Raw genomic sequence first — 14580 nt, 5'->3', positions numbered from 1 at the left:
GGGCTTGGTCATTGAAGAAATGAATGGTGTTTTCGGGTGGTTCGGATGCGGTACGAGGGCGTTTGGATTTGCTTGTGGATGGCTTGGGGTTGGTGGCTTTCTTTGAGCGGGTGTTTCTTTGGTTGGAGGCCATTTGTGGTTTAGGAAGATGGTGAAAGGGAAGTTTTGTGAAGTTTGGGAAAGTTGGGAATGATTGTGGTTTGATGGTGGTTTGGATTGATGAATTTGTGACAGGAATGTGGTTTGATGATGGTTAGGAAGTGAATGAGGAGATGAATATGAGAAAAATTCGTGAATGGGAAGTTTAGGGAAGTTTTGGTAGAGAAAGGTAGGAAGAATGGAATGAAAATGATGATGAACAGTGAGGGATTTATAGGGCTGTTTGGGCAAAATCGCGGCACGCCAATATATAGGCGCGGCGCGATTTTGGTTAAACAGGGAGCATTCTTTGCTTCTTCAGGCCAAAAATTTTGTTTTCTTGAAAAATGCCTGAGTTCATTAAATTTTTGAAAAACTTTTGAGGAGAGAATCATGCAAGACATCAGTACCTTGCATGATTTTCTTGGCAAGAGGTATATTTGAACAAAATTTTTAAACTTTCCTGCCTTGTATTAAAAGAAAAGAAAAATATTTTTGTATTTTTGTAATTGTTTTTGAAAGCAATAAAATCATACCTGAAAAATAAATAGTGGGTTGCCTCCCACCCAGCGCTTCCTTTTACGTCATTGAGCTTGACGCTTCAACCACTGTTAGGGTGGCAAATATGTCAGAAAGAACACATCATCCTTATTCTTCCTCTTGTTTGGTAGGAATTCCATGAATTTGTAACAAATAAGTAGATGCTCCCATGAACTCACAGTTAGACCTTTGGAATTTAAGCTCTCCCACCATAGAGAAGGACGTGCATCCATCTGCACACGAGTGATTTCCTTAACCTCCGTTGGTCCAGACTTCGGGAAAATATCAACACTCATTACTTTGGGTTTTTCTTCCACCACAACCTTGTGACACTCACTCTTCATCTGAACCAATTTCCTCTGAGACTCTTGTACTTTCTCAACAAGATCACCACACTGAACATCAAACTTCTCAAATGAAACTTGATTTGACACCAAGAAATCATCTAAAATATTCTGAAGTTGAGTATTGTAATCAATGTTGATCATCTCTTTCTTCCCTTCACCATCACTACCTGGTTGATTTGCCTCATAATGACCACAACTCGAGATTTTGTTGTCCAAAATTTTGATCTTAAAAGATAGCATATATTTTTCATACTGCAATTTAGCAATCTCTTATGTGTCATAGAGGAGTACCCTGTCTATCATAGCTGCAAAACTTGGATAAACTTTTCAGTAGCACAGTACAATGAGAAGAAAACAAAGAGCATAATATTTTTTTTCTTTTCTTTTTTTATAAATATATATACAAAAATATAAATGACAGAAATCCTAAATAATAACGTAATTGCCAAATTGAAATGACTCAACAGTCCCCGGCAACGGCGCCAAAAACTTGATAGACGTTTGGCAAGTGCACCAAATACTATCCAAGTAGTAAAAATATCGATCCCATGAGGACTGTATTAATCTCAATTCAGCAATAAGGTTAATATTTAGGATGTGTAAAATATTTTGTTTGCCACTAGGCAGTAGATTTGATTTGCATAAAAATTAAATAAACAGAAAATAGATATAGTTTTGGAAAAGATAAAGAGAGATGAGATTAGGTCTTTCGAATCATCTATGTTCCCCTAATTGGTATGCTGCACCTATTCTTATGAATGATTTTCTAGTCCCACGATAGTTAACAAAATAGTCCTAATCAATCCCTTGAGTTAGGACCCTCCTCTTAAACTACAACCCCTAATTCCTTAGGTGGTCTAATAATCTTTGAAGGTTTGAAGCACGTTAACCTAATATCACTAATAAACGATTATCCATTCCTAGACTAACCATGTTTATTAGAACAATTCAATTATGTCTAAGTCGAAAGCTATGGTCAGTAGTCATTCGTTCTCACTAAATCATGTTTATATTTGATCAGGATATAAAAAGCATTAAGGACAATTGAATTGAATAAAGACTAAATAATTATTCACAATAAATAGAGTTTCACAGCATCATGTATCAATTAGGGTTACACCAGAATCATCTCAGACCTAATCTAGAGAATTAGTTAGACATGATAAAATGAATTAAGAAATATAAATAAAAGAAATTACAATGATTTGAGAATTCCTTTAATTTGATATGCCTTGTTTCCTTCTCGCATGCGTTGAATTGAAGCCTTGCCTCTTCTCCAATCTTCTCGTAATGCGTGCGGCTCCTTTTCTTTCCAAAGAGTGATCCACTTGTGCCCAACGTGAATGAATTAGCAACCAATAGTGTGGCTTCTTTTATAATGTTTCCAAACCTAATTCCTTTCTTTCTTTCCAAGTTAACTCACGTGGTTTTTCTCTTCTTGGACCAATAAAGCCCATTTAAATTATTAATTCCATTGCTTCTTCACACCTCCTTTTTGCTCTTTTTCTCATGTTTGAGACTGTCTTCAGCTTAAATAGGCAAATCTGGCCGCGCCAAAATCGTATCACGATGCCAATAATCGTACCACGATTTGGCCTTAAACCCTAAAAATCCTTCCAGATCCATCTTGCAATCGTACCACGCCAGGAGGAATCGCACTGCGATTTGGCTTCTTCAAAAACATGTGTTCTGACTTCAAAAATCGTAGTGCGATGGTGAAAATCGCAGTACGATTGGCAGCTTGCAGTTGTTCCAATTTTCTTGCTTTTATTGCTCTTCTTGTTGCTTAAAATTGCTTGTGAACTCAAAAATATCATGAAAAAGACTCTAAAAATAGTGCATGACTTACTGTCATCAACTAACTATGTCGAGGCTCTATTTCTTTCCCTTGCTTAATGAATAATTTGCTACCCGATTCAAGACATGCTTCTCTCATATGCCATGCCTTACTAACATGCTTAATACTTGCCTCTTTATAATAAGAATCTTGCTTTCATTGATTATCATTTAGGACCTTGATTTGAGGGGTTTACTTTTATAAAAGACTGCACAAGAAAGTCCGGTACGAAAAACACCGAAACTGCCTGAACAAGCAAGCAGCACCAGAAGATACCACTTGCTAGCCTAGGCGAGTAAACTTGTGTGGGAGGCGAGCAAATCATGCTTGCTATGGTGCTTGCTTGCCATGTCGAGTAATTGCTCGCTGTGGCGAGTTGTGACAGTCCAGAACTTGTAAAAATGGTGTTTTAAGCCCAAAAACCTCAAACCAAGTGTCTTTAAGTATTTTGGAACATATGTGATCATGGAATACTTGTAAAATACTCATGTGGCAAGTATTAACACATTTAGTAAGCATGGCAAGAAAAAGGGGCAACTATTATCTTACATAAACCTAGAATTTTCATGTTAATCTACAAGACGTAAACTTAATTCCCAAAAGTAAGGAATTCTATCTATGGAACTCACCTAACAAGTTTCTTGTGATAGCTCCAAGCCTTAAGCTCAAGCAAGCCAAAACCCTAGCTTTAGGTCAACTCACTTCCTTTGATCAAACCTTCTCAAACTTGTTGTTTTCTTGCAAACCATAGCATCATGATCTTTGTTAGATCATCTCTAATCCATTCCAAAGCTTCTTTCACCAAAACCCTAATTTCATGATTTTTCCCTTGAGAAGATGTAGTTGAAAAACAAACTCAAATAAAACTTCTACTTGTTCCTTGATCTTAAGAATACCATAACATAAGCTCAAACTTCTTGCTCAATCCAAAACCCTAACTCTTTGAACTTCTCTTGTTGAGGAGAAGAAGTTGTGAAATCACCCAAACCTCTAGTTGTTCTTGAGAGAGAGGAAGAAGAAAACCATGATGAAAGATCCATCTCCAACATAAGAATCCAAGAAGGAAGAAGGTTGCAAGCTTGATGAAGGGTGGGAGAGAAAGAAGTGGCGTTAGAGAAGAGAGAAGGGAGAGATAATGTCTTGCCAACAATTTAGGAGAGAGAGAATGGATAAGGGAAATGAGAATTTTCTTGCCCAAAACATATAAATATCCTTTCCACGTGAAATACCCAAAATGCCCTTACCACAAACGTATTAAAAACGACTCTGATACTTCATCCGTATTATGCTGACACGTCATAAAATATTTCCATCACACTTATCTTCCATGAATTTAATTTCTCTGGCACGATCGACTGGTAATATTCCGATACTGACAGGTGGGATATTACATTCTACCCCCTTAAAGAAATTTCGTCCTCGAAATTTAGAGATCAACTACAAATCATCATGAAAAAAAACTTACCATCTTTGGTCTAAGCCATACATATTCTATTCATACATATTCATAGAGTTCGTCGTATCATGTCCTCAACTTGTTTCTTAATCCACATGCAACTGAACATAACCTTCTGGATCTTAATATCACCCAAAATTTTGAGTTATCTTAGTATATCATGATTTGGAACTTTCCTTGCTACACATAGACTTATTGTCTCGGACTCGTATCTTACCCGCTTAACATAAACATTTCATATAAGTAGCTTATCTTAAACTCAAACACTCTGGATTTGCCTTTTAACTGGAATCCTATCGGAAACCAGGTTTGCCCTGCAGTGCTTACTTGCAACATTAAAACATCTTTCATACATATATCTTATCATGAATACATAATCTTACTGTGCTTAGAGACACATGCCTCTTACTTTCATTACTCGTATAGACGACTCCTCGAATCTCTTATATCTTTTCAGAGCCTTAGGAAATCTTCCGATTTCACTGCAATCTCATTGCATCCGAATTAAGGGTAATTCTTATAACTTGACATAGAGAAGTGAAAAATCAACATTGCCAATTCATCTGATAATCCAATATGCAGTGTTATGGTTCACATGCTCTTGAAACTTTTACTAAGTCCATTTTCTCTTATATCGAACACTCTTAACACAAATCCGTGTATCTTGTATGATATTGGTTTCATATAGACATTGTTGCTTCCATAACGTGTGCATACTTTCAAGTGCTACTTCTTGTTAAATGAGAACGATACGTGTTCTAGCATCTTATTTAAAGAAATTTCTTAAACATTGGTATACGGGTTCTTGGAATGAATAGGTACATAACTAAAGATTTTATCATTTCAAAACTGAATCTGTAATAGTACCACAGAACCACCGGACGAGTTTCTATATTTTTTTGAAAAAAAAAGATTTTACAACTCGCCCCAAACTGATTTATAATGAGTCGGTCCTAAAATTCGTATGTCCTAAGTGAGTGTACTTACTTACGACGTATCTCTTCAGTTTCAAAAATGTAAAATTTCATATTTTTAAAATAAACATCGTTCCCAAGTTCCTTAATACCAATTTTAGCTTTAAAAGTTACAAAACCATTGCATTGATATATCTTACCAAGTATCGTTTTCACCCAACAAGTATTGCATACGGGGGTATGAATCTCATGGCACACAGGTCAAGAGTCGCTTCTCCTTTCATGACAACATGCTTAACTTCGAAGGTAGATTCTTCCTTTCTTAACTGATATACCTACTTGCAATACAGTTTTACATAATCATGGAAATTCCTTGAACCACTTGACGTTAACTTATCCCTCTTCTTCAAAAGTACTAAACTTGGATCTTCAAATTATCTTATTCGGATATTGCTTGAACATTACTATCTTTTCCGAATACCGGTCGTTATTCTTGATGCTTCGATCTTTACTTTGAATCACAAGAGAAAACCTTCTGATTCTTACATGCTTCCCAATATCATTATTCATGCATCCTGACAAATTCATAAATGACGACTCTAGCCTTTCTCATATTACTTAGGTAAAGATTCATCCTTTATACTTTTACCTTAACCATCACTGACTGAATAACATCAATACTTATCACATCGAGGGCTTCTCACTCGTCTTATGATGCTTCTTGCTAAACTTGTGTTACCAACCAAACATTCTTCATGAAGATTCATACATACTAAAATCCCACGATTCGTGATTACCATTAACTTCCGTAGTGCTACTCTGATTCCCACTGGTTGGCTTAAACCATTACTCTAATCCGTTAGAGCGATTGAGACTTCACATTCCTGCTTACCACTTGAATACTAACTTCTTGAACTGTTCTCAAGACCTTCCATGTCGCAACCAATGACACAACCTTACACTAGTCTTTACCACTGCATGGTAAGATTAAATCTCATGATAAACTCATCGCATACTCATGATAATCTATCGTATGTTCATAATACTTTACTTGGGAATAGATCCTACGTTCTTGCTTGTTGGGTTACATGCTGACATATACATTTCATACTTAAACTTATTTCCGGGAAATCTCAAATTTCCCATGACAACCTCATCTTGCACTTGTACATACCTTCCTGAACTTATAACCTTGTACCTTCGTATTCTCGCTTACTATATTTTGCTTAATCATATCAATACTTACTCGTTGATTTTTCTTTTAAAGAAAACTTCATAAACTAGTGCACGGGTCATTGATGTTGATGATTTTCTAATATATATAAATACTGAGTTTTAGGCTCCCGGTCGTTACTCTACAATCATAGAACGAGTTGACAACTCATACGTGTCATCAAATCTAGATTCTAACGAGTCTAGCCTGCTCTACGCGTGTCGTAGCTAACCTGTTCCTAGAAAATCTCTTGTGAATTTCAAAATGTCAACTTCTATCACCCATACGCGTAAATCTTTCTAAAATTTATTTAACTTTATGATTCAACTTCATAACGAGCCTTAGCAAGTCTATTAAGCAAAACATAGGTTCGAGAGATACGTCATAATTCCACAAAATTTGAGAACCTTGTGATTTCAAATAACCTTACCTCACTATAACTTCTTACTTCATACCTTCACATTTATCACTTCCTTCTGAATACCGGAAATTCTAAACTCTTAGTATGAGCTCCTTCTTGGCTCTTGTCACATTAACTTCCAAAGTTACCTTGAACCGTATCGATTTCGTTAATGTTTGTCCATGTCTTTTTCCTTGGAAATCGTAGGATATGATATGCATTCGTTACTTGATGTCATAAAAGATTTTCGTCACATAAAAGATTATTGTGAAGACATCTCCCCAATAGTCATTGTAGACTATAGGAACGAACAGGTAGGTTTCATAAAAATGGAAAGTTTCGTCCCAGGTTCGCTATTGGTGAGCTTCTTCAACTCAGTTTTCTGGAAAGCATTCTTTACATAAAATTTTTATTCTCAAGTACCCAATGCACATCATTTATTCCTAACATCATGAAATATTCTATAACATATGCACGACAACATCAACCTATTTCGATTTAATTCTCGGCACATCTGAAATCAATGCCTTAATCTTTGATAACATAAACTTTCAATTACACGAGGTCCTTGTCCACTTTGAACATACAAGTCTGTCATACCCCAATTTTTGACCTAAGGTCCCACTGACACGCGTCGCCTGACACTGATCGATCTCTGATTTTTCAGTCAAAATTCGGCAGAGAGGTATTTTTAAAATACCTCATAGTTGGTTCCGAATCGGGCACTCTTCTCTCTATCATTTTTATTTTTTAGTATTTATTTCCATCTTTTAAAAGTTTTGTTAATTAATTAATTTTAACCTTTTTTTTAATTTAATTCTCTTATTTTTCTTTTTATCATTTACTTTTTTAATTAGAAGATAAAATCAAAGAAACATGTGTACGTGTTTATCCCTTGTTCGTTTTTTTAGTCATTATTTTTATTTTTAAGCATTGAGTCCAAAAATAGTCCAAGTCCAAAAAGTCAGACTGTCAAGCGCTCCTTCCCTTCATCCTCGTCCTCATCCAAGGAAACGGTTTCACATACATCTACAAGCAAGCAAAGGCGTCCCCAAACTTAGGAACAAACGCAGGTCTTTCTCCACAAGTCATCAAGTCAGTTTCTTTTTCTAAAAAACCTAACCCCAGCACTATAAAAGGAATGGGAACACACAGTCAAAGGGAGAGAGAATTCATAGAAAACCTGCAGCCAATTACACGTACAAAGAGACCGGAAATTCAAAAAACCAAAGAATCGAAAAAGCCAAATATTCCAGCAACATAATCTTTACACCGAACCTGCAATCAAAAACAACAGATACAACCACACCAATATCAACAAACGACATTCAAACCCTCATCCATCAAGAAACCAATTTCACGATACCTACCAAAGAATCGGAATCGCATAAAATCATCAAGGAGCAGAACACGCACCGTAGTAGATTTCAAACCATCCCAACACGTTCGCCATCGCATACAACCTTTCCAGCCAGTACAAACCTGCATCGACATACACATAGGTTCACCCCGAGAATCCAGTAACACGCATAAGCTTTCAAACCTGCAATCGGAGATCGGAACAAAAATCCAGAGTTTCATTCATCACAGTCCAGTCACAAGGAACCGGCGATCTCAAGGAAGGCGGAGTCGAATCGCTCATCCATCAGCACAAACCAAAGCCGAATCAACATCCAGGAGGTAGTTTTTGTTCTCTTTTCATAAAATTTAGGATATAATTCAGTTTTGTTGCCTGTTTGGAGTTAAAACCGAAGGGAATTGAAACGGTTAGGGTAGGACAAGAAAATAATTAGGAAACTAAAGGAAAAATCTAAAAAAGAGGAACCTTTTAGGTCCGATGCGGTGGCGCCGCCACTCCGGCCGGCCAACCACCGCGTCGGATGATCTTGCATCGCCGGGATGCCGTCGGAGAAGAAAAGAAAAGATGAGAGAGAAGAGAGCAGATTGCTCTCGGCTTTGAGAGAAGAGAGAAGATGTTGGGAAAAAATGAGAGGAAATTGGTTCACAGCCTTTATATACATGACCCTAACCCGACCCATTTGCCCAGAACCGACCCGGTTCGTTTACTAGACAAGGCCCAATTCCCTTTTCTGTATTTCTGCACACGCCCATTTTAATCCCTGCACCCCCTGCATTCATTTTTCCTCTATTCCTTTCAACTTTTTATCATGTTCATTTTCTCAATTTTTTTATTTTTATGCGTTTCTATTTTCATTATACTATATTTCATTGCATCATATATCATTCTAGTTTGCTCTATTGCATTTTTATTTTTTTTTATTATTTTTTTAAGCATTGTTTTAAATTATTAGATTGCATATTAGGCTCAAATGTAAATAATTCATGCGTCTTTATCGCTATTGCATCTTTTTTATCATGTCTCTTGCGTCTTATTATTTTCATACTTATTAGATTAGGTAGCATATTCATCGTTCATTTATCCATTGCATGCTCGTTTATTTGTTATGTCATTTATTTTTATCATATAGAATTTAGTTTGTACATTAGGTTTGAATGCATTTTTTTTTATGTCATTGCACGAAATTAGAATGTAAATATAGGCTTAATGTAATTTATTTATTTCCTCGCAGACCATAGAATGTATTAATAGGTTTTTTTGTAATAGCTTAGGAACATGGGTGCGTGCGTGTGTGTATGCCTTTCTTTTTATGCTTCTAGATTAGGTCAAAGGTCCTCGTGGTGGTCCAACGCCACCATAAGGCACCTACGCTTTTATTTTTTATGCTCCGTTAGTTTAATTTCATTCCAATCATTCAAAAATAACAAAAACATGCAAATAGTTCAAAACACAAAAATATTTTCTTAAATAAACCTTGGTCTTAAATCAAGCGACATCTTTTTTTCATTTTCTTTTCCTTAAATCAAACTTCAATCAATTTAATCATATTTCAAGTCATTTTTCTTTAATATAAAAAATACAAACCAATTCCATTTTGCCACTTGGCTTTCATTTTAAAACCTTTTTCAAAACTAATAAAAAACACACAACAAATCAAACGTCAATTTCTACCCCGAACTACGAGGTTTTGATCCCTCACGGGTACGTAGGCAGAGGACTTTGTCCTTCCAAATCAATAAAATGTAGATAATTAGGTCCTCCTTTATTAATCATTTCAAATTCTTTTTTCTTCAAAAATAAGCAAGTTATAGCACATTATTTAAATAAAACCAAGAGGTTCCCGTAGAGTACTACGGACATAAAGGGTGCTAACACCTTCCCTTTATGTAACTAACCCCCGAACCCTAAATCTTTTCAAAATGTGGGGTGTTTGAACTTTTTTTTCCCCTTTTCATTAAAAATTAAATGTTCAGTCGTGAAATAATCAAGTGAGTCAATAAGCTAATCAAATAGCCTTGATCTCCGAAAAATGACGCGACAGAAATGGCGACTTCACTGGGGATTATCCCCTAAGAGGGTTGAGCCTAACTTGGTCTTATTTAACTATTGTGCTATAACTTGCTTAAAAAAACAAAAATAAAAGATGGAAATACGTGTATATCTGTTCATCCTTCTTCTTTCTTCTTTCTAACGTGAGTGGTGAGATAAGTCCTACACCCGGACTTGAGAGAAATTTAAGATAGGACGGTGGTATAATCATAGTGCCTTGCCAAGAGTGAATTTTGGTTTGTGACACATGTGATAACCCCACTCAACTTAGGAATCTTGGAAGTATACTATGTTGGCATGAGTATTCGTGTTTGACATGTTATTTTCAGGTGACTGTCGAAAGTTGAGGACCTTTAGTTACCTTTAACCCCTCTTGGCCTTTTAGGACGTGGTGCGGTGGCTAATCATGAGTAATCTTGGTTTAGTTGACACGCGATACCACACTCAGACGAGACTTTCTTACGAATATTATTGGAACGGAAGTATTTCCGTAACCTGATAGTGTTCGGAAGTGGTTGATAACTCTGGGAACTTGGTAGAACCCGTGATACAGGTACATTTGAAAACCATAGTCCTCACCAATGGCGTTTACCCTTGACTCCATCATTATGGGCCTAACCTCACTGTGTTTTCACCGTTTGTGTAGCATATTCATGCATACATGCATTCATTCATAAAACCTTCTTTTTCATCATCAAAATATCGAAGGACTTATATGAACTTTTTTCTTTTGTAAACATCATAGATGGAAATTCCTACAAGAAACACTAGGAAGTATACTTTCCAGAAGCCAGATGTGGCTAAATTAAGGGAGCTAGGGAGGAAGGTAGCTAGCCAGGATGATTTTCGCGAACTTCATGGGAAACTGCTGGATATCCTCAAGCCAGATGTTACAAAAGGCGTCTTGGAGACTTTGGTTCAATTTTATGACCGTCATTGTCACTGTTTTACTTTCCCAAACTATCAGATTGTCCCTACACTAGAAGAGTACTCTCATTTGATAGGTATAACCGTGCTTAACAAAGTACCTTTCAGCGGCCTTGAACCCAATCCCAAAGCCACAACCATTGCTAAAGCCCTCCATCTTGAAGCCTCCATCGTAAGAGATAATCTTATTGTCCAAACCAAAGGGGGTCCCTCAGGTTTCTCCACCGATTTCCTCTACGATCAGGCTTCCATTTTTGAACAGTCTGGCGCCAACCATGCCTTTTACTCTGTCTTAGCCTTACTTATCTATGGTCTTGTGCTTTTCCCGAACATTCCTAATTTTGTTGACATCCGTGCCATCCAAGTTTTTCTTACCAAAAACCCCGTCCCTACTCTTCTAGCAAACACCTACCATTCCATCCATGATCGAACTCTTGCAACTCGTGGAGCTATCCTTTGTTGTGCACCTTTACTCTACAAATGGTTCGTCTCTCATCTACCTCAACCCCGCTCTTTCATAGCCAACCTTGAAGGTACTCCCTGGTCTAAAAAAATCATGGCCTTGACAACAGCTGATATAGTTTGGTACCTTCCAACCTGGGATGATGGGACAGTCATTATCAGATGTGGTGACTATCCCAATGTACCTCTCATTGGTATGGAGGGAGGAATTAGCTACAATCCCGTCCTTGCCCGACATCAATTGGGATACCCGATGAAGACACAACCAAGTAACCTTGCTTTAACCAATGAGTTCTACTGCAATGACAGTAATCACCTGGGTAAAAGGGAGGAATTTGTGCAAGCTTGGCGGAGTATTCACAGACTTAATAGGAACCAACTGGGAAAAAGGGACAATTTTCTGCATGGATCTTACACTCAGTGGGTCATCAGTAAAGCTATCCAGAATCAGATGCCTTACACGTTACCGAGGCTTGTATCCGCAACAATTCCATCTTCATCATTACCTTTACCCTCTAAGACTCTGGGAGAGCACCAAGAACAATTGGCTGATAAAGACCGAGAAATTGCCACTTGGAAAAGGAAATATGACGAGGCTATGCTCATGATGGAAGATAAAAATGAAGAAATAAGGAAGCAGGAAAGTGTGATTCTCAAATTAGGGCAACAGATGATCGAGAGAGATGATCTACTCTAGGAGAAGGACAGGCTGCTTAAAAAGCATATCACTAAGAAGCAGCGCATGGATTCCATGGATTTGTTTGACGGTCCACACTCAGATTTTGAGGAGTAGTCCACAACAAGAGCTCAAGAGTTTCCTAGATGTTTCACCACTTTATGTTATTTTCTAGCTTTTTGTGATGAACTTTGGAGTCTATCCCTTGGCTCAGTTTTGTTAGAAGGGAATTATCTTGCAGTACTTTAATTAGTCAATGAAATTTTCAATTATGATGTTTACAAATTTACTTTTATAAGTCCTTCGATAAAAAATAATAATAAATAAAAAATGTGTCTATTTTTGCATAAGCATCATGCATCATTTTGCATTTCATAGTCTCGATTCCGAGTCTCACAAAATTTCTTTTCCATAAAAGGTCAATCTGTTTCAAAAGTGGTCCGACTGTCCTCGTCCAAGGCCAACTCGCACCTACGACACTCGTGCAAACAAAAAGGGATAAGTGTGGACAAGAGATCACAACGCTCCAGGCCGAGTCAAAGCAGCCTCAATTCCAGCAAGGGCCCGAGTTCCAACATCAACAATAGCCTCGACAACAGGCTCCAAGGATGCAATTTGATCCAATCCCAATGGCATATGCGGAGCTGCTTCCCATCTTGCTCATGAAGAACCTTGTCAAAACTAGAAAGCCTCCTCGAGTGCCTGACGAGTTGCCGGTTGGGTATCAACCTGACCTCTCCTGTGCCTTTCATCAAGGAGCACCCGGCCATGACATTGAGCACTGTCTCTCTTTGAAGATTGAAGTCCTGAAGCTGATTGAAGCCAATATATTGCTCTTCAAAGATTGAATTCGGACTTGCAAGCCACATTTGGGTCGTTTTTGATGTTCCTTCTACTACTTATCTGTTCAAATAATGCGTTGGTTTGTTGTTTGCTGCTTTTCAAAAAACCCTTTTGTTCTGCCCGAGACGAAAGTGAACTGGTGTAGGGCTTTTTGCTTTAAGCATTTTCATCATTAATAAAAAGGTCGTTTTGATCCCGACTTTGTTTTATTTTGTGTTTTTTCTAGAAAAATGGTAATACAAAAAACCAAAAAAATGTAATCATTCCCAAATATCTGCATAATCATAACTTATACTTGTCAAAATCAATAATCAAATCATGCATTAATAAACCCGTTGAACACATTAACCATGTACTCTCTTCCAACTTTGAGTTCCCTGTGTCCGAAGCTGAAGTAGGGAAGGATGAGGAGACTCCCAATGAGATCTCTCACATACTGGGGGCATCTTAGCCGTCAAAGCTGCAAACAAAAATCAAGAACATTGTTCAGAAGATGGCAGTCACTCACAAAGACTGGCATGAGATGTTATTGTTGCCTCGCACGGATATCGTACTTCAGTACACATTTCAAACAGGGGCAGCCCCCCCTCCTTCCCCAATATACAACATGGAGATAGTGCTTCCCGTGGAGGTTGAAGTCCCGTTAATAGGAGTTCTACTAAAGTCCAAGCTTGATCGAATCTAAACTCATGACGACCTTGTACAAATATATCAAGAGAAGTTTGAAACAAGCTTCTAACAAAAAGGTTCGTCCCCACGAATTTCAAGAAGGGAACTTTGTACTACTTTTCAATCAGACTCCAGGGGCAAGTGGATGCCTAATTATGAAGATTTGTGTGCAATGGCTCTTACAATCATGGATGGTGACAAACTCACACGTTCTAAGAATGCTGGTGCAGTCAAGAAATACTCTGTCAAAAAATAGCAGCTCGGTAAGTCGCAAATCTTAAAAAAAGCGACTTAGGCAAAAATGAGTGTCTCGGTGGATTGAAAACCCGAAAGGGCGGTCCAGGCAAAAGTTAGAGACAAAAAAAAATGATGATTATCCTGATAGATTGAAAACCCGAAAAGGGCGATCTATGCAAAAGTTAAGGATCATGACAAGTAACTGCATCAGTCAGCACAATCCACTTGGGGCATACCTGCTATCAAAGAACCTCCGATTCGAAGCATCTGCAGATCAAACACTCGAAACTGGGGCATTCAAAGTTGTTAGGGAGTATAGCGGTTATTGTGTTCAATGTACCTCTCCATTACAATTACCATTTTCCAAAATTTTCAAAGATCCGTGGAGCCATGCCATTGGTAAGCTACCACTCAATTCATCAAATTTGAGCCTGTGCCCATTTATTTGGAACTCTCTTTTATTCTATTTGCAAAATTTCTTCTATTTTTGATGACAATACTCGAAGCAAAAA

The 14580-nt window shown here is 37.5% G+C and overlaps 1 protein-coding gene across 1 annotated transcript; it reads left to right on the top strand.

Moving 5' to 3' along the window:
* Positions 1–10999: 10999 nt before the first annotated feature.
* Positions 11000–12340, top strand: LOC146937262 (uncharacterized). Its single transcript, XM_085749378.1, has one exon. The coding sequence runs from the start codon at positions 11000–11002 to the stop codon at positions 12338–12340; it is 1341 nt and encodes a 446-aa protein (XP_085605504.1).
* Positions 12341–14580: the final 2240 nt, after the last annotated feature.

This window comes from Medicago sativa, chromosome 3, assembly GCF_051527215.1.
Source record: "Medicago sativa cultivar Bolivia chromosome 3, Bolivia_mono, whole genome shotgun sequence".
NCBI lineage: Eukaryota > Viridiplantae > Streptophyta > Magnoliopsida > Fabales > Fabaceae > Medicago > Medicago sativa.
The sequence above is the reverse complement of the archived record's forward strand: the minus strand, read 5'-3'. Positions and strand labels throughout refer to the sequence as shown.